The 22,532-nt window shown below is 39.9% G+C and overlaps 1 protein-coding gene across 7 annotated transcripts; it reads right to left on the bottom strand.

Annotated features, from left to right (window-relative positions):
- Nucleotides 1-1,298: 1,298 nt before the first annotated feature.
- LOC140468114 (uncharacterized) lies at nt 1,299-22,479 on the bottom strand. 7 transcript variants are annotated; one of them, XM_072564297.1, is made up of 6 exons: nt 22,291-22,479; nt 13,536-13,599; nt 11,545-11,607; nt 10,595-10,657; nt 2,544-3,071; nt 1,299-2,437 (listed from the first exon to the last, which is right to left on the bottom strand). In XM_072564297.1, the coding sequence occupies exons 2-6, from the start codon at nt 13,573-13,575 to the stop codon at nt 2,427-2,429; spliced, it is 705 nt and encodes a 234-aa protein (XP_072420398.1). In that variant the 5' UTR covers nt 13,576-13,599; nt 22,291-22,479; the 3' UTR covers nt 1,299-2,426. The 7 variants fall into 7 exon arrangements, with proteins under 7 accessions (XP_072420398.1, XP_072420392.1, XP_072420393.1 ...); XM_072564291.1 differs by having other exon boundaries at nt 1,299-3,071; nt 22,291-22,478; XM_072564292.1 differs by lacking the exon at nt 11,545-11,607 and having other exon boundaries at nt 1,299-3,071; nt 22,291-22,478.
- Between the last annotated feature and the right edge of the window lie 53 nt (nt 22,480-22,532).

Raw genomic sequence — 22,532 nt, 5'->3', positions numbered from 1 at the left:
CATTAACATAAAATCCAGGTCATCAGTTAAAATTTTACCCTGCCAGTTATTTTTCTTAAGATGTTATATATAATACATATATATTGGTACTTATACTAGATACATCTGGAAGGAATAAAAGTCTCTTTAGTAGACATAATACAATAGTGAGGATGATAGTCATACAATTATTGGAGGATATAGACAGGCTGGTCAGATCAGCTCAACGGCAAATATAATTTAATCCTGGTAAGCAAGTGGCTACACACTTGGGCAGGACAAACAATACGAGGGAACACAATGAATGCTAGGACCTTAAGCACCACTAAGAACCAGAGGGTGTGCATGCCCACCAGTCCTTAAAGTAGCAGGACAGCTAACTAAAACGATTAAGGAGACAGATGGGATATTTGCCTTTATTAGTTGAGATATAGAGTTTAAGAGCAGGGAGGTGATGCTGGAACTGTATAGAGAGTTGGTTAAGCCACAGCTACATTATTGTGTACAGTTGGAAATTCACATCACAGAAGGGATGTGATTGCAGTGGAGATGGTGCAGAGGTGATTTACCATGATGTTGCAAGGGCAGAAGAGTTTCAGTTACAAAGAGGGATTGGATAGACTTAGTTTGTTTCCTTAGGAGCAGAGGAGACGGAGGTGGGGCATGATTAAAACGTATAAAATTATGACGGGCATAGACAGGGTAACAGACATAAATGGAGGGATCATGACCAGGAGGCATAGATTTAAGATAAGGACCAGGAGGTTTAAAGGGGATGAGAAGAATATTTTTTTCACTCAGAGGGTGAAGGGTATCTGGAACCTGGTGCCTGTCAGGGTGAAGATAAACCCTCATAACACTTTAGTAGTATTTAGATGTATACCTGTGATGTCAAGGCATACAAAACTATATGACAACTGACAGAAAATGGGATTAGTATAGTTAAGTGGTTGATTTTGGTCAATGCAGACTCAATGGGCTGAAGGGCCTTTTTCTACAGCATACACCTCTACGTCTCTAAGCTATTCTCTTCCTTACATTTCAGTTTTTAATATTAGATGGATTTCAAAGAAACAACAGCTATACTAGACAACATTTCTCCTTGAACCAACACCACTATAAATAACTTACCCAATTAATTAGTTTTTATTTGTGCCTCATGGAACCTAAGAGATTAAAAATTGGCTCCCACATATATCTACATAATTGTAGCAATGACATTTCATAAATTGTGTGGTTGTAAAACATCTGCGGGACATGATTAGGTACTCAAATTTTTCTCCCCTGTATGTTAACCTCAAGTGTAATTTGTCAATAAATTTTGGGCAAGAGGCAAACATTTTATTGCAATGAACATTGCAAAGTGAATCAACTTCAGAATACCACAAGTAATGATTTGTCAAAAATGGAATTAAAGCTCTACTGTTATTTACCAAAATAAAAGAGAACACAGTTTTCCACGTCCTAACCACCCCCCACCAAGAATCCCAATGAAATTAGTTTTCCCTCCTTTCTTGGAAGAGGAAATTCAAAAATTACATTTGGGAAGGAGTTCAGCATTCATTACCAGATATTTCAGCCAAACAGGAATGAAAGAAAGACATTGTGGATACAGTAATATTTTCAATAAAAATGGAGGTAATGACTCTCCAAATTAACAGGTAAACCACAAACTTTGTATTTCACGAGATCTTTTGTTACAATAGAAAACTGCTAGCAACAACTATAGTAGAGCTTTCAGTGCAGTCTATTTGAGGGATACATAGCCAGCCTTCGTTACAACTTCCAAATCCATTCCATACAAATTAGAAGAGTGACTTTGAAAAACATAAGAAAGGGCTGACAATTTATTAAATTTCATCACCAACATTTTAGAGCAAAGGCTCCTGGTCCTTAATCAGTGTATTTAATTTCCTTTGCAAATTGAATCTGTGTGTTATCAGTGTCTATACAAGAACTCCAAAGGCTTGGTGACAAATGCAATTGCATTCTAACTGAAATGAACCACAATGTTTATGAAGGACATAATTACCTGTAACATACAATAGAGTGAAGCATTTCTTTTTGAAAAGCAATTAGTTGCAACTAACAAAAAAAATTGTTTCTACAATGTTAAGTGGGTGCAGTGATCACCATATTGTCATATTTGATCAGTATGTATTTTAAGTTTAGTGAATCACTGACCACCGTGAATTAAGATGATCTTATCCACCACCTGCATGACTTGATATGTTCCATGGCATAACAATGTTCAATAACTAAATCAGGAGAGTATTATTGGTCAAAGACTTCAATTTAAGGAGATGCTGGAGATATCATGGCACCGAAGCAACACAATTTTCAAAATTCTCCTTCCCTTCATTTTCTTTGCTCCATTTCTTGTTGGAAACAGCATCTCGGGGTCTCTCTGTTCTGCAACCTCTCATCCTTGCCCTCCTGTGCTCCTTCTACGAGTCCCCTGTCAAAAAGCAAGTGACATCGTTTGTCTCTATCCTCCTGCATTTCCTGCTGGGTAAATTGTCTCATTGCTTCCCAAATTCTGCACAACATATCTTCTTTCTCACCCTCGTTCTTCTGCTGCCGCCGGTTCTTTATTCCTTCCCAATTTTTGCGCAACCGTTTTTGTCGCTGCTCCTCCGTTTCCTGTTCACGGCGCCTTTTAATTCCATCCCAGTTCCTACGTAACCTTTGCTCTCGCTCTTCCTCAGTTTCTTCTTGCCGGCGAACTTTGGTTGATTCCCAATTTTTGCGCAGCCTCTCCTCTCTCTGCTCTTGTGATTCCTGCTGCCGTCGGTTTTTGATGGATTCCCTGTTTTTGCGTAATCGTTCATGTCGCTGTGCTTCAGTCTCTCTTTCACGGAACCTTTTCATGGCCTCACGGTTCTTGCGCAGTCTATCATCTCGCTGCTCCTCTGATTCCATTTGACGGCGCACTCTCATCGCTTCTCTGTTTTTGCGCAGTCTATCTTCCCTCTGTTCTGCTGTCTCTTCTTCCCGATGCTTTTTCATGGCTTCTCTATTCTTCCTCAGCTTTTCGTCTTTCTTCAAGTCCACAGCCTGTTTCTCAGCTAACAGCTCTCCAATCACTGGATCTTGAAAAGACAGACAAACACAGCTAAGAGCACTTAAAACTGTGATGGCTCACACATTGGTGACCAACATTGATGTCCTGCGGCAATGTTTTCAAATAATAGCATTTTGCTAATAATTGTTGCGTCAAAAGATATATTATGTGACTGCAGCTTTTTAAAAAAATAAAATTTGATGAGAGATTAATGCCACCCATTTTCAAGACAAGACTCCACTGCTAAGAGCTAGGGAAGCAGTGATCAATGCCACAAATTAGAAAAATAAGGTCATAGCAACAATTTCCCCAGTTGCCATTTTTGTCCAAATATTGGAACATGATAAGGAGGTGCTAGATGCTCACTCAAAAAGAGGATATGGGAAAAGTATGGATGCACATGCATATTGGGAGGTCACCATTAAGGTTGTTTGATTGAACTTCACACTGGGCTGTTCAAGGGTAACATTAGCAAACTTGCCCGTGTAGCACTGGCAAGTTGCAAAGACAATGAGGGATGCAGAAAACCTTTAAATAGAGCAAAAATAGCAAAAGAGGTAAAAATCAGTTGAAGTGAGCAATTTCTTTTCCCCATCGTCTATCCCTAATCATTTAATGAAATTTGTTCAAATATTAGGATCACAGGTTGAAGATGATTACTGAGCCCAGTGGTATGGGAAGCTGAATTATCACATTTACAGTTGAAATAATTCTCTCTGAACGAGCTTGACTATTTACCTACTGACGTCAATTCAGCCCCCTCACTCAGCTGGAGTGAGTAATGATTGCCAACCACAGCCATTCAGCTTTTTGGAAGTTTATCAACAGGCAATTTTAATTGTTTATTTTATCATGATGAAAATGAAAAGGACAACTTGTTGGGAAACAATCACAACTACAGTTATTTTTATAAAACCTTCAATGAAGTTACTACAGTATATTGCAAACAAGTTGACAAATAGGACAAGGATGAAGTAAAAATTGCAAATACCACAAACAAAAAAGAATGAGGAAAGGAAGCACAAAAGTTAAAACCAAAGCAAAGGAAAGCCGTTTTGTCTAAAACACCTGTGCTAACACTCGAACAGCCTGCCAGTTGATCAATTTCACTTCACTTTTCCAAAAGCCTTTTACACTTTTTCAAATGGTCATCCACTTCCTTTTTAAGTGCTATCATGTCTCCACTACTGTTTCTAGTCCAGCATGTGGTTTTCACCCTTACAGTTGAAACAATGTTTCCCAGAGCACTCCCTTAATTCTATTGTTGAATAATTTTAACTTCCTGCCTGTAGATTACCTACTCAACCACCAATGAGACACATTTTCCCATTACCTTTATTTTTCATAAAACTATTGGATTTCATGCACTTTAAACATTAATACTGAACATTACTTTTAGAAGCTGCTCAATCTGACATGCATTTTTCACATTTTCTTGCTGCTATAATTTATAGTAATTTGACATTATTGTCTTGTGCTCATGCATAAGGTCAATTTGCTTTGCACTGGTCCACAATTGACAAAAAAAAGCATGTTGGAATACGCAGCACTCAATGATACAACACAGGTCTATTCGAGAGATCATATCCCTTTGGGCCAGTGGAGATGCACAAAACAAAACCGAACTAACAGAACGTGCTGACTAATGTTGACAAGACTCCACTGTCAGAAATCATACTTATAGGGGTCCAAACTTTGATTTTAAACTAAAATTTTATTTGAGAAGGATTTCCTACCTATTACTACTTGTATTCTTCATACAGTATTCCACCTTTCTAACATGATCCAATTTGTTTATGGCCAAAGTACTGTTGTGGACAATTTGTATCACAAGCACTGAGACCAAGCTCCTTATGTATCAAAACTCGAGTGCTTCCAGAGCCACTAAACATCTGTCAGGTTGAAGACCTTCATCTTTTCTGCCAAACATTCTGGGATCTTATTAGCAGATCTCACACTGATTCACCAAGATGCCATTTTCTCCTCTCTCTTCACTTAGGCTGGCCACTTACAAAGAAATACATTGGGTTTTAGAAAGAAATTAGTGCCAAATGCACTGTTAACAATTAAAGCAAAGTAATTAGTTATTGAGATAACTTTGTTTATTCCCCAATTTCAAATCCTTGGCTCTTCCTCTTTTTCTGGCAGACAGTCATATCGGTCCAACTAGTCAATGCTAACCACATTCCCAAACTAAATTAGTCCCACCTGACTGTGATTGTCCCATATCTCTCCAAACCTTTCCTATTCTTTAATTATCCAAATGCCATTTACATGTTGTAACTGCACCTGCATCCACCACTTCCTCTGCCAATATCACTCTGTACATTGTTAAAAATCACAACACCAACGTTCGATTCACAATGGGTTAGTTCTTGACAATAACCTAAGGAGGGACTGGGGTGAGGGACTGAGCTCTAAAGTCATAACTTAAAGCCATTGACCTCAGAAGAATGAAACTTGCAAACCTTGTGAAACTCTTGGGGAGCTTGACAGGGTAGATACCGGGTGGGGATATTTCCTCTGGCAGCCGTGTCTAGGATTCACATTCTCAGTAAGGTTCGTCTATTTAGGACAAAGATGAGGAGAAATTTCTTCATTCTAAATATTGTGATTCTTCGAAATTCTCTACTCCAAAGAACTGAGTTATCAGTTAATGAATATATTCAAGACAAGCCTGCAGATTTCTAGGTCCTTGAGGAATTTGTGATTATAACGATAAAGGAGAGGACAAATTAATGAGCGGTGATCTCATTGCCTGGCAGAACCGGCTTGAATAACTAGTTAGCATGTTCCTCCTTTTTAACTTTTACATTATTACGACTGCAATACCTCCAAACTCCTGATTTTAAAATTTTGTAGTTAATTATAATCTTTCAACTATGCAAGTTTCAATACTTCAAATTACATTTGCCTCCATTTACACATTCCAGCTACCATGAAGCCTAAAACGCCAACATTTTAAACTCAAATCCTCCTGTATATGGGGAAATGTTAGAATCAGTTTGGGGATTTCGATCAACTAGGATCAAGGTTCATCTTCTTTTGAGGAAACACATTATTTAATATGTAATTTCTATATACTGTATTTTTATAAAAATTGAATCCACTTAGTAGCTATGTGATATTACAAGTTCCTGACATTAAATTCAGCTCTTTTGATATATATAATGATTTAATTCTGATGTGACAGCATGTTAAAATTTGAGTTGTAGAGAGTTTTGAAGGCATCGCTGAGAGTGGATGCTTCAAACACTAAGTGGATGTGTGCCTGGTCTATATCTGGAATCCAACAGCGAACCAGCCAATCGGCCTACGTTGTTGGTGTCACTCTACATTGCCAAGCTAGCTGCCCAATTAGCGTAACCACCTCCTATCTCTATAGTGTAACAGAAGGAACATTACCGCCATTGTTTCTTTTCATTTTGCTGGTTTTGACTACCAGTTCCCTGTTGGATTGAAGCATTTAAACCTAAATGGAAGGCGTTTATATAAGTGATTTGGATGTGAACATAGGAGGTATGGTTAGCAAGTTTGCAGATGCCACTAAAGTTGGAGGCATAAATATAGCAAAGAAAGTTACCTGAGTGCAATAGGATCTAGGATCAGATGGACCAATAGGCTAAAGAGTGGCAGATGGGAGTTTAATTTAGATAAATGTGTGGTGCAGATGTTGCTGGGGTAACTTTTTCATGCAGAGGGTGGTGCATGTATGAAATGACATGCTAGAGGAAGTAGTGGAGGCTAGTATATTTACAACATTTAAAAGGCATCTGGATGGGTATGTGGAATTGTGTCCAATTAACGACTGGAAGCGGTGATTGGCAAAAATAGCCTCTTATTCAGTACCACAGCACAGGTTTGAGGCAGCAGTTGAATTCAGAAATACAGTTCTTACGTTAGCCCTTTTATCCACAGTTCTTATATATACTAAAATTCCATTACTATGGTGTTACTTTCTTTTATCTATAGTACATAAGTGTTTGAGGGGCTTCTGTCCTGGGAGATAGTAGTAGAGTTAAAAGAAGGATGCTATAGGAGAGGCCGAATAGGCTAGGGCTGTTTTTCCCTGCAACGTCACAGGTTGATGGGTGACCTCATAGAGGCTTATAAAATCATGAGGGACATGGATAGGATAAATAGACAGAGTCTCTTCCCTGGGGTTTTTGGGGGGGGGGGGGGGGGTCCAAAATTAGAGGGCACAGGTTTAGGGTTAGCGGGGAAAGATATTAAAGAGACCTAAGGGGCAACTTTTCACGCAGAGGGCGGTACCTGTATGGAATGAGCTGCCAGAGGAAGTGGTGGAGGCTTGTACAATTACAACATTTAATATGAATAGGAAGGGTTTGGAGGGATATGGGCTGGCTGCTGGGACTAAATTGGATTGAAATATCTGGTTGACATGGACAAGTTGGACCGAAGGGTCTGTTTCCGTGTTGTACATCTCTGACTCCGACCAGTTTATAGTCGAACAGGTTTATTTGCAAGTACAAGCTTTTGGAGCACAGCTCCTTCATCAGGTAACTAAGTATTACGAAGAAGCAGCACTCTAAATGCTTGTACTTCCAAATAAACCTGTTGGCCTATAACCTAGTGTCGTGTCAGTTTTTAAACTTTATCCACCCCAGCCCAACATGTCACGTCCACATCATTCTATACACTAACCATTGCGCCCCTCACATCCTTTTTAAATCTTTCTCCTCTCGCCTTAAAAATATGCCCCCTAGTTTTGGATTCCCCCCACCCTTGGAAAAAGATCTTTGCTATTCACCTTATCTATGCGCCTCATGATTTTATAAACCTCTAGAAGGCCACTCTCAACCTCCATCGAAAAAAGTCCCAGCCTATTTTTATAACTCAAACCCTCCATTCCTGGTAACAACTTGGTAAATCTCTTCTAAACCCTCTCCAGTTTAATAATGTCCTTCCTCTAACAGGGCAACCAGAACTGCTCACAGTACTCCAGAAGAGGCCTCACCAACATCCTGTACAACCTCAACATGATGTCCCAGCCTCATGCTCAAAGGTCTGAGCAATGAAGGAAGGCATGCCAAATGCCTTCTCAACACCCTGTCTCCCTGTGACAAACTTCAAAGAACCATGTACCTAAAACCCTAGGTTTCTGTTTTACAACACTACTCAGGGCCCAATGTTTGAGGTTTTTTCCAGTTCTCTACTGTACTGACCAGCATGCTTACGCAAAGGTGGTGCAATTTATATTTACTTTCAGGATTTGGTTAATCCTTTTAAGATTTCGATTAATTATTTCCTCTAATACTTTGAGTAAACAGAATGTCTGCTGCAGTAATCACTTCTCCAAGCCAGAAATGATATGCTAGACCGACAGCTAATGAGATACTCTGGGAGGGGTTAAAAAAAATTAAATATTTTTTACAATAAACTAGCCAGGCATTTCATTCCTTTTTGCTATTAGTCACACGTGGACATCAGAAGAAAATATGACTGATACATCAGAGCTGAACCTAAGTCATAGTTGTCACAAACAATGGCAGCTGGATGAAGTGCTCTAAAGTAAATGGAACTTGGTGAAAAGCAAGTGTCAAACAGAGTAGCATAGGAAGTAATGAAAAATGTGTTAAACATTTTCAGCTAGTGCAAGTTTTAACAAGCCTAGAGACAGATTAAAAATGTTAGCTGCAAGCTATCATTTTCTTCAAAGAAGGGAGCTTTGGTGCAGTGGGAAGTAAATTTGATACTTGGCCCACTCACACGCTTGGCCAGGCCCAGCAAGAGGCAGCAAGTTAAAGTTAGGAGTTATTCCAAAGGGACAGGACAGGTAAAAGAAAAACATGTAAATCAGGTATTGACTTTGCTCATTGTGCTAAATCTGAAATCAAAAATGTTTGAGAGCTTTAGCAGGTGAACTTAATGTAGGGTTGAAAACCTGAGCAGACCTTCAAGTAATAATATTCTTTTTACAATATTGATCTGCCTATCCTAAGGCTGCATGCATGCTTAAAGTCTTTGTCAGCATAAGCAATGTGAACAAGCATGTGAAATTCTGTGATTAGCAGTATGAACTGGAGATTACTAATAGACTGATCATTCATACTGATCCTCTGGGGAACTCTTCAAAACGATCACAGAAATTGTACTAGCTCTGAGCTGCGAGGCCAAACTCTGCCACAGGTTAGTGCCAATCCATGGTATGGTCCAAATAATTCTGAAGTTAAAACAAAGAATCATCCATCCATCCATAAATAACAATTCAGCCAATGAGGAATTTTTTTTTCAAGTATTTGGAGGCACGTAATTTACTTGTTAAAATTAAGAAAAGTAGAAACATTAATAAGCTTGTTGATCTTCTACACGATGCTTAAAATGAGCAACAGTAGCTTATTCTACGTCAAATGGATAGAATCAACTATGTTGACAAGCAAATCAGCACAACAGGCAAATTCAGCAGTAATATTTCAAGCAATATGAAGCAATACGACACTTAAAATAACTATCTTAATATACTTCATTAGTATTATAATGCAAAAAATGACAGTCACATAGAAAGTTATTTCAAATGACCGAAAGCTTAGCCAAAGAGGGAGGTTTTACCAGGTATCTTAAAAGGAGGGGCTGGATATATAATTGAACAGAAAAGAAAACTGTACCAATATAGGTAAAGAACAGAATAGTGGAATAATTGGAGAGTTATGTTCAAGAGCTGACAGACACAATGAGACCCTGTGAATCCATGATTTGAAGAGGCAGCAACCTGGACACATACAAAATGCTCATTAGTGGTTAGATTTTTATTTCATTGCTGGGCAACCTTCTCAGTCTGTGCTTACAGTTAATGTAAAAAAAAGGGACACATTGTACTTACAATAGCGCCACCACTAGAGCAAATAAGAACAGGCATATGATAATTCATATTAAAAAGAAAAGTGGTGTCCAGTTCTGGACAGTTTTACAAGAGGGATATGAAGGCACTGGAGAGTGAAGGAAAGGTACACAAGAATGGTTCTGTGGATGAGGAATTTCAATTATGAAAATAGTTTGCAGATGTTCGGACTGTTGTTCTTGGGGGAACAGAAAACTAACAGAAGATCTAATCAATATTTATTCAAAGTCATGACAGTTCTGCACAGAGTGAATAGGGAGAAACTGTTCTGACTCATGTAAGAACTAGTAACAATAGGGCACAGATTTGAAGTAATAAACAAAATGACAAGAGGAAAGACTTTTATACACAGCAGGTGGTTACGTTACGCAACATTCCTTGGAATGTAGTGGAGGCATGCTCAATTGAAGCATTCAAAGGGACTAGATTGTTCTGAGAAGGAAGAATGCTCAAGGTTATAGGGAGAACGCAGGCAAATGGCACAAAATGAATTGTTTATTTGCAGTGTTGGTGCAGACAAGATGGCTGAATGGCCTCCTTCTATACTGTAACACAAAAGATAAACTGGTCATATTGTTCACCAATGTAGTAAGTGTCACAATTATGACAAACTAAAAAGAAACTTAAAAGTTTTAAAAATTATTATGGATTACTTTGAAATTTAAATATTGCTGACATATAAAACAACCTACCATGCATAAGTGGAAGACCTTTTAAAGACAGCTCAGTCATAGTTCTTCTGAGATGCTCCCAATCTATAAAGACAAAAAAAATTATTAAAATATAACTGCCAAATTCCTAACAAAATTCTGCCATTTTTGAGGAACCAACACAGCCATGAAAATGAATAATATATTAAGGCACTCCAAAGGACTTTCACTATGAAGGACACAGCTCAATCAATAATGTCCTATTGCTTTCTTAGACCAGGAGTCATTGTTAACAGCAGTTGATTTAAGGCCAGACCTCTGATAAAGCCAACTGCAAAAGATTAATAGTGCTTGAAAGATTTAGCACTCATTCTGCATATTAATTCCACAGCCTCACATTGCAAATCTTTTCAAGGCAACAGTTGAAGCCACCATCATTTCTGTGGTCATCAGCTCACTATTTAAGTGAAGGCAATATAGAAACAAGTGGAAGGTTTTACAGATATTAATGACATCAATAGATCTGGGGATAAGGTAGGAAAAATTACATTCGGGTAGATGATCAGCCATAATCTACAATGGCAGAGAAAGCTCGAGGAACTAACTTGCATACTCGTGCACCTAGAAGTCTTTTTTTATGTTTTGTTTCTAACTCTTGTAATCACCAAATTGCAAAATGGCTTTTAATGGAGAGTCTTCTACTTTAAAAAAAGTTGCAAACTTTTAATAAAAAGCGATTTCGATAACAGAATAATGGAAGTTCTTCCTAATCTTAAAAACCTGCATTTCCTGCAAAATAAAAACTTCAGTTTTCTTTTAAGAAAAGAACATTACCCCTGCCCTTAACTTTCACAGCTCTTGCTGGGTATGGTTCTAGGCTTGCTGGTAGTTCTCCAATACTCCACCCAAAAGACTAATTCTTTGTCAGCTAGACAATCAATGAGGGAAGCATCACAGGTGAACCTAATTATGCCCTGTCCAGTGTTCTGTACCTTGGGTGAAGCACTGAAGAGCAACAGGCACTTGTGGAGCCATACCCCAGCATGAGTCAGCACCTACAGGAAAGGGAGGGAGAAAATTGAGGGCACAGAGTTGAAAAACACATGTATAATTTAGCACTCTCCAAAAAGCTGTCAATTTCTACTGCTCCCAACTTCACGTGCTGCATCTTTCTTATTGCTGCTTTATGAGGAAACATCAAACATATTTAGGTTTGTCTCCACTGGAGTTTAGAAGAGTGGCAAGTGTTTTGATTGAAATATACAAGTCTCGACAGGTTGGATACAGAAAGGAGGCTTCCTCTTGTTGGAGAACCTACAGCGAGATGGTCATTGTTTAAAATATAATGGTTGAGTGTCTGTAGAACTCTCTTCCTTAGAAATGTCTTTGAATATTATTAAGGCAAATTCTTCACAAGCCAGGGCGGTGAAAGAGGAAGGAGACTGGAGAGGTATGGAAGATATCTATCAGGGTAGTTAGGAATGTGAAGTAAATCAGATCAGACGTGGTCTGAGTGAATGCCAAAGCAGGATTGAGATGTCACGTGGCCTATACGTGCTCTTTAGTATGTTCACAGGTTTTCCCCTGTACCAATCTCAGACTTAGATTTATTATTTGGCTTTCTACACCAGTAATACAATAAAAGAAACCAAAAGCCTGAATAAAATTTAATACCTCTATCGTAGATTAAGTCAAACATAATACTGGTATCAATTACATAAAATCACATGTTATATCAGTACCAAAGAACCATAACTGTCAGAAATCAAACCAGTATTTTGCATCTAAACTCCTGCTGTAATCTCAGAACTCTGCAGGTGGACTGTAACTCATTTCGAATCACCCTATTACTTTATTTGAGGTCTTTGGTTGGTTTTCTACATATATTCCACTTCTGGGATCCTGTGACTATATTGTGCAGTGCCTTGATTTAATTCTATTAACTACTTTCCAAAGCACTATCACACAATGACCTGGACATTCCTTTCCTCCTCCATAATATTCTTCATTTTCCTCTCCAGATTCCAGGAGAGCATCAACAGCCTAAATGTCCTGTACTCCCTTCTACAATTCCTGCTAGGCTAAAGTCTCAAAAGGTAACATCTTTCCATTAGCACCTAAACAGCCACTTATCATGAATGTGATTTCACAGGTGTCAGCAGGCTATTTGACTGCAGAGAGCATCACTGTCAACCCAACGTTGGCTTCATCGAATCTCCAAACATACTTCCCATCTTCTACAGGGCATCATCTCTCAGCAATCTGGAGTCAGAAGCCTGGCTGCTCTCCCACTCCCAAACCCTAACTTCCAGAATAAGTGCAGCAACTTGGTCTGAAATCACCTCATTCAATGAAGACTGAACAAAGCATCTTCCTGCGCTACGTGATTCAGGGATGGTTTCTTTAAAGAGGCAAAATTCCTTTAAGTGCAGAATAATACAAATTCCCATCACAAATAGATTGAAAAAGTCTGAAACAGAAACTATAGATTCTTATATTTTGCTCCTCAAATATATTTTAAAAATCATCAAAAACATATTCACTGAATGATACGCTTTTTCTCCAAATCAATTTTGTGCTGTCATAAGTTAATTAAAAATTCAATTATTTCACTGATATCTGATCAAGGTCATTGAATAAGATTTGGTGTACACTGCAGATTTCCATATTCACATTAGAGACTCCCTTAAAATATTTTTTCATTAAGCTGTTAAACTAAGTATGCATTCTAATCCCAGTATCCCAAGAACTCTGTCCTCTATTTGTTCACTACGAATACATAAAAACATTTTTTCTCAAAGGCAGCATTCTCTTTGTATAGCTAGCACAGATTTCTAAAAATTTTAACATTTGTAAGTGATCCTGTTATTATTTGCAAAGAAAATTACAGATGTTAGACACGGCACTGAAGCAGAACTGATTATGTTAACTAAGTATCCATAGACATACTGTCCACAGTTGTTAGAGATTTTTAAAGTCTTACCACAAAGAAAAGGACGCCCATTCGAAGACAGTTCATTCATAGTTCTTCAGGGATAATCCTGTCTCTACAAAGAGAAGCCCTTAAATATTACCTCCTGTATCGTAATTGTCTCTACTCTAAAATAATGCATTTTAAATTGCAACAAAATAGAGATTTAAAAACAAGAGGTCTCTCTTTTAAAATAGTATGCTTATTTCTTTCTGAAGGGTTGTTAGTACGTTCAATTTTCTATCCCAGAAAAGAAATGCAAGCTGATTGACAGATTTTATTCAAAGCTATGTTGCACAGATTTTTGTTAGCCAAGACCTTCAAGGGCTATGTATTTGTTGTGTGAGAATGCGTGCGTGTGGAGATGGTTGTGGTGAGAGCATTGTCAGTCAGCTAAAGGAAGTGAAGACCACTATCGGATCAGTCAAGACCTGATCGACTGGCAGAGTTAACTCAAAGGGATGAATGGCTGACTCTGCTGCTCAATCCTAAATTGCTATGGAATTCTGCTCATGTTGATGCCTCAGGATGAAATACCAGAACAACTTTTGCCCACAAATCAGAAATTACTCAAAAGTTGACAAGGTAAAAAATTTTAAAAGATATAATAAAGTTGTGAAAGTCATCATGTAAATGCAAACTCATTTAAAAACATCTAGAGCTTGTGCAAACAGTGCTTTTAAAAATAATATTTTTATTTGTAAGATACAGTTCACAGCAGAATTATCAAACAAAATTTGAAACTGAACCATATCAGAAGATCTTAGAGTCAATGATCAAAACTTAGAAATATGTTTTAGAAATAACTTTTTAAATGAGGGAGGGCAGACAGCTTTAGAGATAGAATTTAGCAGCTGAATGTGTGGCCAAATTAAAAAAAGAGAGCAATTAAAATCAGGACTCTCAAGGTGCCAGAATTGGTGGAATGTAGAGTTCTCACAGCTGAAGACGGTATGGAGGGACAAGGCAATGGAAAGGTTTGAAACCAAAAAACGAGAATTTAAAAATCGAAACACTAGTTAACAAGAAGTCAGTGTAGGTCAGTGATTTCTGGACAATGGGTGAACTTAGTGACAGTTAGGATAGAGGTTTAAATAACTTCAAATTTATGGAGAGTATAAGACAGGAAGCCAGTCAGAGCGTAATGGAATAATCAGGCTGAGAAGCAAGATAGATCTGGAGGAGAATTTCAGCAGCAGATGACCTCAGCAAGGGCAGTCACGCAGCACATGGTCAGACGTTCATCTTAGGAATTAATATGGCATCCAAGTTGTAAACAGTCAGGTTCAGCCTTAGGGAAGATGCCACAGCATACCAGTGGACTTTGTAGTTATAGATTGGTTTTGAAGCAGGGACAAAAGACAATGGCATTGGTCTCACCAATAATTAGTTGAAGGAAATATCAGTACATCCAGCAGATGTTGTTGGGACAATTTAGAGAGAGCAGAGGGGAACAGGATGATGGTGATGTTAAGCTGGATGATCATATATATGGAAACATGTTGTGTCGTCCTATTTCTAGATCTCTAAAACTGTACAATGTCATCAAGAAACATCTAAATGAGAAGCCATGATAGATAAAAGTTATAATGCATGATGTACTACTCTAATACAATGCAAATTTTCATTTTAAGGCCATAAAGTCAAATTAATTTTATAGCAAACTTTAAATATGGGATAGAGTGGAAATATTATTTGACAAGGAAACCCATTGGATAGTGGTTGAATTCGGGGCTTGAAGTCAGAAGGAGTAAGTGATTTGTTTTTATAAGTTTGATTTAAATGTAGGACAATAATTTGGCTGGATAAACATATTACTAATGAGCTATCCATTACAAGTCAGACCCATGTTAGACTTTTAATTAATTTCACTCAAACTTTCAAAATCTTCACAGGTTAACATAAAAAGAAACAGATTAACATAAGAAAAAACACCTTCACCAGGAATGCTTAGCAGTTACGCTTCAGGATACCAGCAACTTCTAGTGTTGGACCAGCATTAGATTCATGTACTTAGGATGAGAATTCGTGAAATGCCGTGGAGATCTGCATTGCAAAGTAGCACCAAAGACCTCAGAATAGGATAATGTTGTACCTTGCCTTATATTTAGTTTAACTAATTAATCCATACTCCCTTTGTAATGCTTAATCTTACAGACTCAGTCATAGGTATCCTTTCTATCTTTATGGAGTTGCCTCATCTTAGGGCTAACAATAATGTCAGCATTTGACAGTGTTTTTTTGGATGAGGTAAAGAAGAGGCACCACCAGACAGAGTTTCTACTCCTGCTCAATGTGCCACAACTCCAGTTAAAAAGTACCACGGGTTTAATATCAGGACAACATGGTGCTCAGCTGTGATGCCAATGTAATCAAATAGTCTAGCACACTTTCAAGGTTCAGAGTCTGTGAAGGACAACTATATCAAGTATTAGAAAATACAAAAAGCCATTCTGAAAAGAGAACTCATGAATACTGTAACTTTAACAAACTGTGCTGTCACTGAATAGGGCCCATAGTTCTAAGTTTGATAAAATTTTCATTCTTAAGAGTCAGAGTCATGCAGCATGGAAACAGACCCTCAGTCCAACTCATCCGCAGCAACCAGACATCTGATCTAGTCTCCTTTGTCAGCACTTTGTCCATATTCTTTTAAACCCTTCCTATTCACATCCCCAGAGTCCTTTTAAATATTGTAATTGTACCAGCCTCCACCACTTCCTCTGGCAGCTCATTCCATAAATGTACCACCCTGCAGGTGAAAAACGAAGGAGTGGATTCAGCATCACTTGCTGTATTGGCAAGTTTTATTTTAAGACTACTTTTGTAACATGTGGAATACCACACGCGAGTTAAAAATTAAAGTTGGTCTTGATTATTTCTAAATCTGTGCTAAATCAACTGACCCTGGCTGGGAAAGCAACAGATCCTCACATTGGGAATAACAGCAGAAATGTGGTAATTACCATTGACAAGGAAACCTAGTGGATATGGTTCTGAATTCAGGGGTCGAAGTCAGAAGCATTAAGTGATTAGTTTTTCATAAAAAAAGATGGATTTAATTCTGGGAAACAAATTTAGCTGAAGACCAAAGTGCATGTATATGTATCTTTTTTACTTGTGGGACACTCAATGGCATTACTCATGGCAAGTTAGATTCATATTACACTTCTATGTAACTTGAATAAAAGGTACGAACTCCTTATGGTTAACATGCAGTTAGTCAGTCAGTAGCTGTTCCAAGGGAGTATCAGACTCTATTCAAATTCTTCCATCAAATAACTGGCCAGCATGTCAGTTCATTTTCAGATGTTTCATCACCATACTAGATAACATCTTCAGTAACCAGCATCCTTACATACAGATAAGGACGGACACCACTTCGACTGGGACAACACATCCATCCTAGGACAAGCCAAACAGAGACATGCACGAGAATTTCTAGAAGCATGGCATTCCAACCGGAACTCTATCAACAAGCACATTGACCTGGACCCCATTTACCACCCCCTGAGAAAAAGAACAAGAAATGACATCAGCATCAGAAATGGCATCACCAATCCAAAGAAACCCAAACATATAAATAGAAGTAGGAAATACCAGCAGTGCTTCGTCCAGAGGCTCGCTGAAGATGTTACCTAGTATAGTGACGAAACATCTGAAAATGAACCTTCCAGCTCAGCAAGCAAACCTACATCCAGAACCTCAACCTGAGTTATAAATCTTCTCAAAACTCGCTTTCATCAATCCTCTTTGTCAGTTCTTCAAAAAACTCAATCAAGTTAGTGAGACACTATTTCCCATACACAAAACTATGCTATCTCTAATCAGTCCCTGCCTTTCCAAATACATGTAAATCTTGTCCCTCAGAGTCCCCTCCAATAAATTGCCCACCACTGATAGGAGGCTTACTTGACTATAGTTCCCTGGCTTTTCCTCTCCACCTTTCTTCAATAGTGGCACCATGTTATCCAACCTCCAGTCTTGCAGCACCTTGTCGGTGACTATCTATGATACAAAAATTTCAGCAACCACTTCCCTTCCTTCCCACTAAGCTAAAGGCCCACCTGATTTGGTCCTTGGGATTTATCCACCTTTGAGGAAGTAAGGACTGCAGATGCTGGGGATCAGAGCTTAAAAATGTGTTGCTGAAAATGCGCAGCAGATCAGGCAGTATCAAAGGAGGAGGAGAAGGAGAATCGATGTTTCGGGCATCAGCCCTTCTTCAGGAATGAGGAGGTTGTGCCAAGCAAGCTAAGATAAAAGGTAGGAAGGAGGGACTTGGGGGAGGGGTGTTGGGAATGCGATAGGTGGAAGGAGGTTAAGGTGAGGATGATAGGCCGGAGAGGGGGTGGGGGCGGAGGCGGAGAGGTCGGGAAGAAGCTTGCAGGTCAAGAAGGCGGTGCTGAGTCTGAGGGTTGGGACTGGGGGGGGGGGGGGGGGGGAAGGGGAAATGAGGAAGCTGGAGAAATCTGCATTCATCCCTAGGAACCCTCCAACTACAAGGGAAGGGCTTATGTCCGAAACGTTGATTCTCCTTCTCCTTTGATGCTGCCTGACCTGCTGTGCTTTTCCAGCAACACATTTTTAAGCATTTATCCACCTCTGTGCATTTTAAAACATCCAGCACCTCTATGGTATGGACACTTTATAAGATTTCATTATTTATTTCCCCAAGTTCTGTAGCTTGCATATTAGTCTTCAGAGTAAACACTGCTACAAAATATTCATTTAGTATCTCACCCATTCCCTGCAGTTCCACACAAAAGCAGCCTTGATGATCATTAAGGGGCTCTATTCTCTTAGTTACTCTTTTGACCTTAATGTACTTGTAGAAGCCTTTTAGATTCTCCTTAAGCCTATCTGCCTAAATATGTCCCCTTTTTGCATTCCTGATTTCTCTCTTAAGTGGAATCCTACTACCTTTATATTCCCATAGAGACTCACTCAATCCCTGCTGTATATATCTGATATATGCTTCCTTATGTTTGACCAGAACCTCAATTTCTCTAGACACCCAGTATGCCCTTCACCCTAAAAGGGACATATTGTCCCTGGACACTCGTTATCTCATTTTTGAAGGCTGCCCACTCTCCGGCCAACTCAGACACCAGCAAATATCTACGAGGTAAAAACAATGACTGCAGATGCTGGAAAGCAAATATTGGATTAATGGTGCTGGAAGAGCACAGCAGTTCAGGCAGCATCCAACGAGCAGCGAAATCGACATTTCGGGCAAAAGCCCTTCATCAGGAATAAAGGCAGTGAGCCTGAAGCGTGGAGAGATAAGCTAGAGGAGGGTGGGGGTGGGGAGAGAATAGCATAGAGTACAATGGGTGAGTGGGGGAGGAGATGAAGGTGATAGGTCAAGGAGGAGAGGGTGGAGTGGATAGGTGGAAAAGGAGATAGGCAGGTCGGACAAGTCCGGACAAGTCAAGGAGACAGTGCTGAGCTGGAAGTTTGAAACCAGGATGAGGTGGGGGAAGAGGAAATGAGGAAGCTGTTGAAGTCCACATTGATGCCCTGGGGTTGAAGTGTTCCGAGGCGGAAGATGAGGCGTTCTTCCTCCAGGCGTCTGGTGGTGAAGGAGCGGCGGTGAAGGAGACCCAGGACCTCCATGTCCTCGGCAGAGTGGGAGGGGGAGTTGAAATGTTGGGCCACGGGGCGGTTTGGTTGATTGGTGCGGGTGTCCCAGAGATGTTGCCTAAAGCGCTCTGCTAGGAGGCGCCCAGTCTCCCCAATGTAGCGGAGACCACATCGGGAGCAACGGATACAATAAATTATATTAGTGAATGTGCAGGTAAAACTTTGATGGATGTGGAAGGCTCCTTTAGGGCCTTGGATAGAGGTGAGGGAGGTGGTGTGGGCACAGGTTTTACAGTTCCTGCGGTGGCAGGGGAAAGTGCCAGAATGGGAGGGTGGGTCGTAGGAGGGTGTTGTCCTGACCAGGTAGTCACGGAGGGAACGGTCTTTGCGGAAGGCGGAAAGGGGTGGGGAGGGAAATATATCCCTGGTGGTGGGGTCTTTTTGGAGGTGGCGGAAATGTCGGCGGATGATTTGGTTTATGCGAAGGTTTGTAGGGTGGAAGGTGAGCACCAGGGGCGTTCTGTCCTTGTTACGGTTGGAGGGGTGGCGCCTGAGGGCGGAGGTGCGGGATGTGGACGAGATGCGTTGGAGGGCATCTTTAACCACATGGGAAGGGAAATTGTGGTCTCTAAAGAAGGAGGCCATCTGGTGTGTCCTATGGTGGAACTGGTCCCCCTGGGAGCAGATACGAAGGAGGCGGAAAAATTGGGAATACGGGATGGCATTTTTGCAAGAGATAGGGTGGGAAGAGGTGTAATCCAGGTAGCTGTGGGATGCTACTCTCTCCCCACCCCCACCCTCCTCTAGCTCCCACGCTTCAGGCTCACTGCCTTTATTCCTGATGAAGGGCTTTTGCCCGAAACGTCGATTTCGCTGCTCGTTGGATGCTGCCTGAACTGCTGTGTTCTTCTAGCACCATTAATCCAATACCAGCAAATATCTGCCCCCTTCAACTTTTGAAAGCTCTTGCTAAATACCATCAAAATTGGTCTTCCTCCAATTTGGAACTGACTTTTAGATCAATTTATCCTCTTCCTTAACTATTTTAAAATTAATAGAATTATGATCACTTGTCCCAAAGTGCTCCCCCACTGACACCTCAGTCACTTGCCCTGTTTTATTTACCAAGAGCTGGTCAGGTTTTGCTCTTTCTCCAGTAAGTACATCCACATACTGAATAAGAAAATTGTCTCATACACATTTAAATTCTTCTCCAACCGATCCTTTAACACTATGGCAGTCCCAGTCTATGTTTGGAAAATTAAAATCCCCTACCATTTCCACCCTATTATTCCTACAGATATCTGAAATCTCCTTAAAATTTGCTTCTCAATTTCCTGTTGACTATTGTGTGGGGTAGGGAAGTACAATCCCAATAAGGTAATCATCGCTTTTATATTTCTTAGTTCCACCTAAATAACTTCCCTGGCCTTCTGACCCCTTCCCTCTAAAAGGTTTTAATCAACTAGGAGAAAGTGAGGACTGCAGATGCTGGCGATCAGAGTTGAACAGTGTGGTGCTGGAAAAGCACAACCAGTCAGGCAGCATCCGAGGAGCAGAAGAATCGACATTGCAGGCATAAGCCCTTCATCAGGAATTATGCCTGAAACTTCGATTCCCCTGCTCCTCAGATGCTACTTGACTGGCTGTGCTTTTCCAGCACCACACTTCAACTCAAAAAGGTTTGTTTTATATAAATATTATAAGTGAAAACACCAGTTTGCAGTGCACAGAATAGTAGCAGCACAGAAAAAAAAGCCATTAGCTCATGAAACTGTGCACCAAATGAGCAGCTTCTGTTAATATAATTCTTCTGCCTTCTCTGAGTAAATCTATAGTTGCTTCTTTTCAGTCAGAAAGCAAGTTATAATTGTTGTTACCCAATGGCTCTGCGATTGAAAATTCACAGATGTAACTGAAATATTCTAGTCATTAATCCTTGAGAGTAAAAAAAGGAAATTGATAAAGCAAACCATTCAGAAAGATTCTCAAAAACACTCATGGTACGCAGCCATAAGACACAGGAGCAGAAATTAGGCCATTCAGCCCATCAAGTCTGCTCCATCATTCAAACATGGCAGATAAGTTTCTCAACCCCATTCTCTCCATAACCCTTGATCCTCAAAAAGCTATCTTCTTCTTAAATGTACTCAATGACCTTGCTTCCACAGCTTTCTCTGGCAATGAATTCCATAGATTCACCACCCTCTGGCTGAAGAAGTTTCTCCTTATCTCTGTTCTAAAAGGTATTCCCTTTAAGACAGTGCCCTCAGGTCCTCGTCTCTCCTACCAAGTGAAAGATCCTCCCAATATCCAAGCCGTTCAGTATTCTGTATGTTTCAATAAGATTCCCCTCTCATCCTTCTAAACTCCATCAAGTATAAACCCAGAGTCCTCAAACATTCCTCATAAGTTAAGCTTTTCATTCCTAGGACCTTTCTCATGAATCTCCTCTGAACGTGCTCCACAGCCAGTACATCCTTCCTGAGATATGGGGCCCAAAACTGCACACAATACTCCAAATGTGGTCGGGCCAGCCATTTCTTAAATGATTCCAAAAGTTGTTACTGTAAACCTCCTTGAAAGAATATACCAAGTCCTGATCAATGAATGGAAACAACAGTCTTATAGAGCTAAATACCTGATATATTTTACACCAATTTCCTCCTAATCTTTCAAACATTGTTTGTGTTTAAGGAGGGAGGGAATAATTATGACATGCTGATAAAGAGATCATTTAGAATTGGACAAAGCTTGCCAGACATACATCAAACTCAAACACACGGAAATGCAGATTTTAGTCTAGAGCGTAAAACATGGGACAAGGGATTGGTAACAGCTATTCTAGCACATTATCAGTAGAATTAAATATTCTGGAAGTTGGGAGAAAGGGAGGGGCGGCAACAAGACAGTTATGTTACCCTTCCTCAGACTGCAGCCTTAACCCAGTTTGCACTGTGGACAAAGGAGAAACAGAAAATTGTTCCTTTTAAAAACAAATGGTAAACAGGACACTGCAATTAACAGAAAAGAGGGGGCAACCTGATTCAATAAAACACTACAAAACGTAGGCACACCTGTTAAGCAAGAATGCAGAGTGAAATGGGCCTTAAATGGGCCAGAGTAAATGTAGTTATAAGGAGAGAATAATAATAAACAGAACTTTCTGGAAGCATCTTACCTGTGTAGTTCTGAGGTCAAACTACCTCCATTCCCCCCTCCATACCCCTCATTAAGAGCTTTCTTTTGCTCTTGTTAAAAATTGGAATTACAAGTTATTTCACTCTTTCTAAGGTTAAGAACCGTTCAGGCCTCTGGCTGACACCTCCATTACCTCAGAAATTAGCAGCAGGCATTCAGCGCGGACAGCGCAGGCGCAAAAGTGGGGGGGTGGGGGACGCAGGGTCACGACTGCGCAAGCGC

The sequence above is a fragment of the Chiloscyllium punctatum genome, chromosome 46 (assembly GCF_047496795.1).
Source record: "Chiloscyllium punctatum isolate Juve2018m chromosome 46, sChiPun1.3, whole genome shotgun sequence".
Lineage (NCBI taxonomy): Eukaryota > Metazoa > Chordata > Chondrichthyes > Orectolobiformes > Hemiscylliidae > Chiloscyllium > Chiloscyllium punctatum.
Note: the sequence above shows the minus strand (reverse complement) of the source record. Positions and strands in the feature narration are given on the sequence as shown.

Excerpts from the sequence above, each read along its gene's own strand:
- LOC140468114 (XM_072564291.1), bottom strand. The coding sequence starts at position 13,575 with ATGAATGAACTGTCTTCGAATGGGCGTCCTTTTCTTTGTG. Across the intron at positions 10,658-11,544 it reads TCTTCAGTGCTTCACCCAAG|ATTGGGAGCATCTCAGAAGA; the intron begins GTACAGAACACT and ends TTGTCTTTATAG. Across the intron at positions 3,072-10,594 it reads AGGTCTTCCACTTATGCATG|ATCCAGTGATTGGAGAGCTG; the intron begins GTAGGTTGTTTT and ends TGTCTTTTCAAG.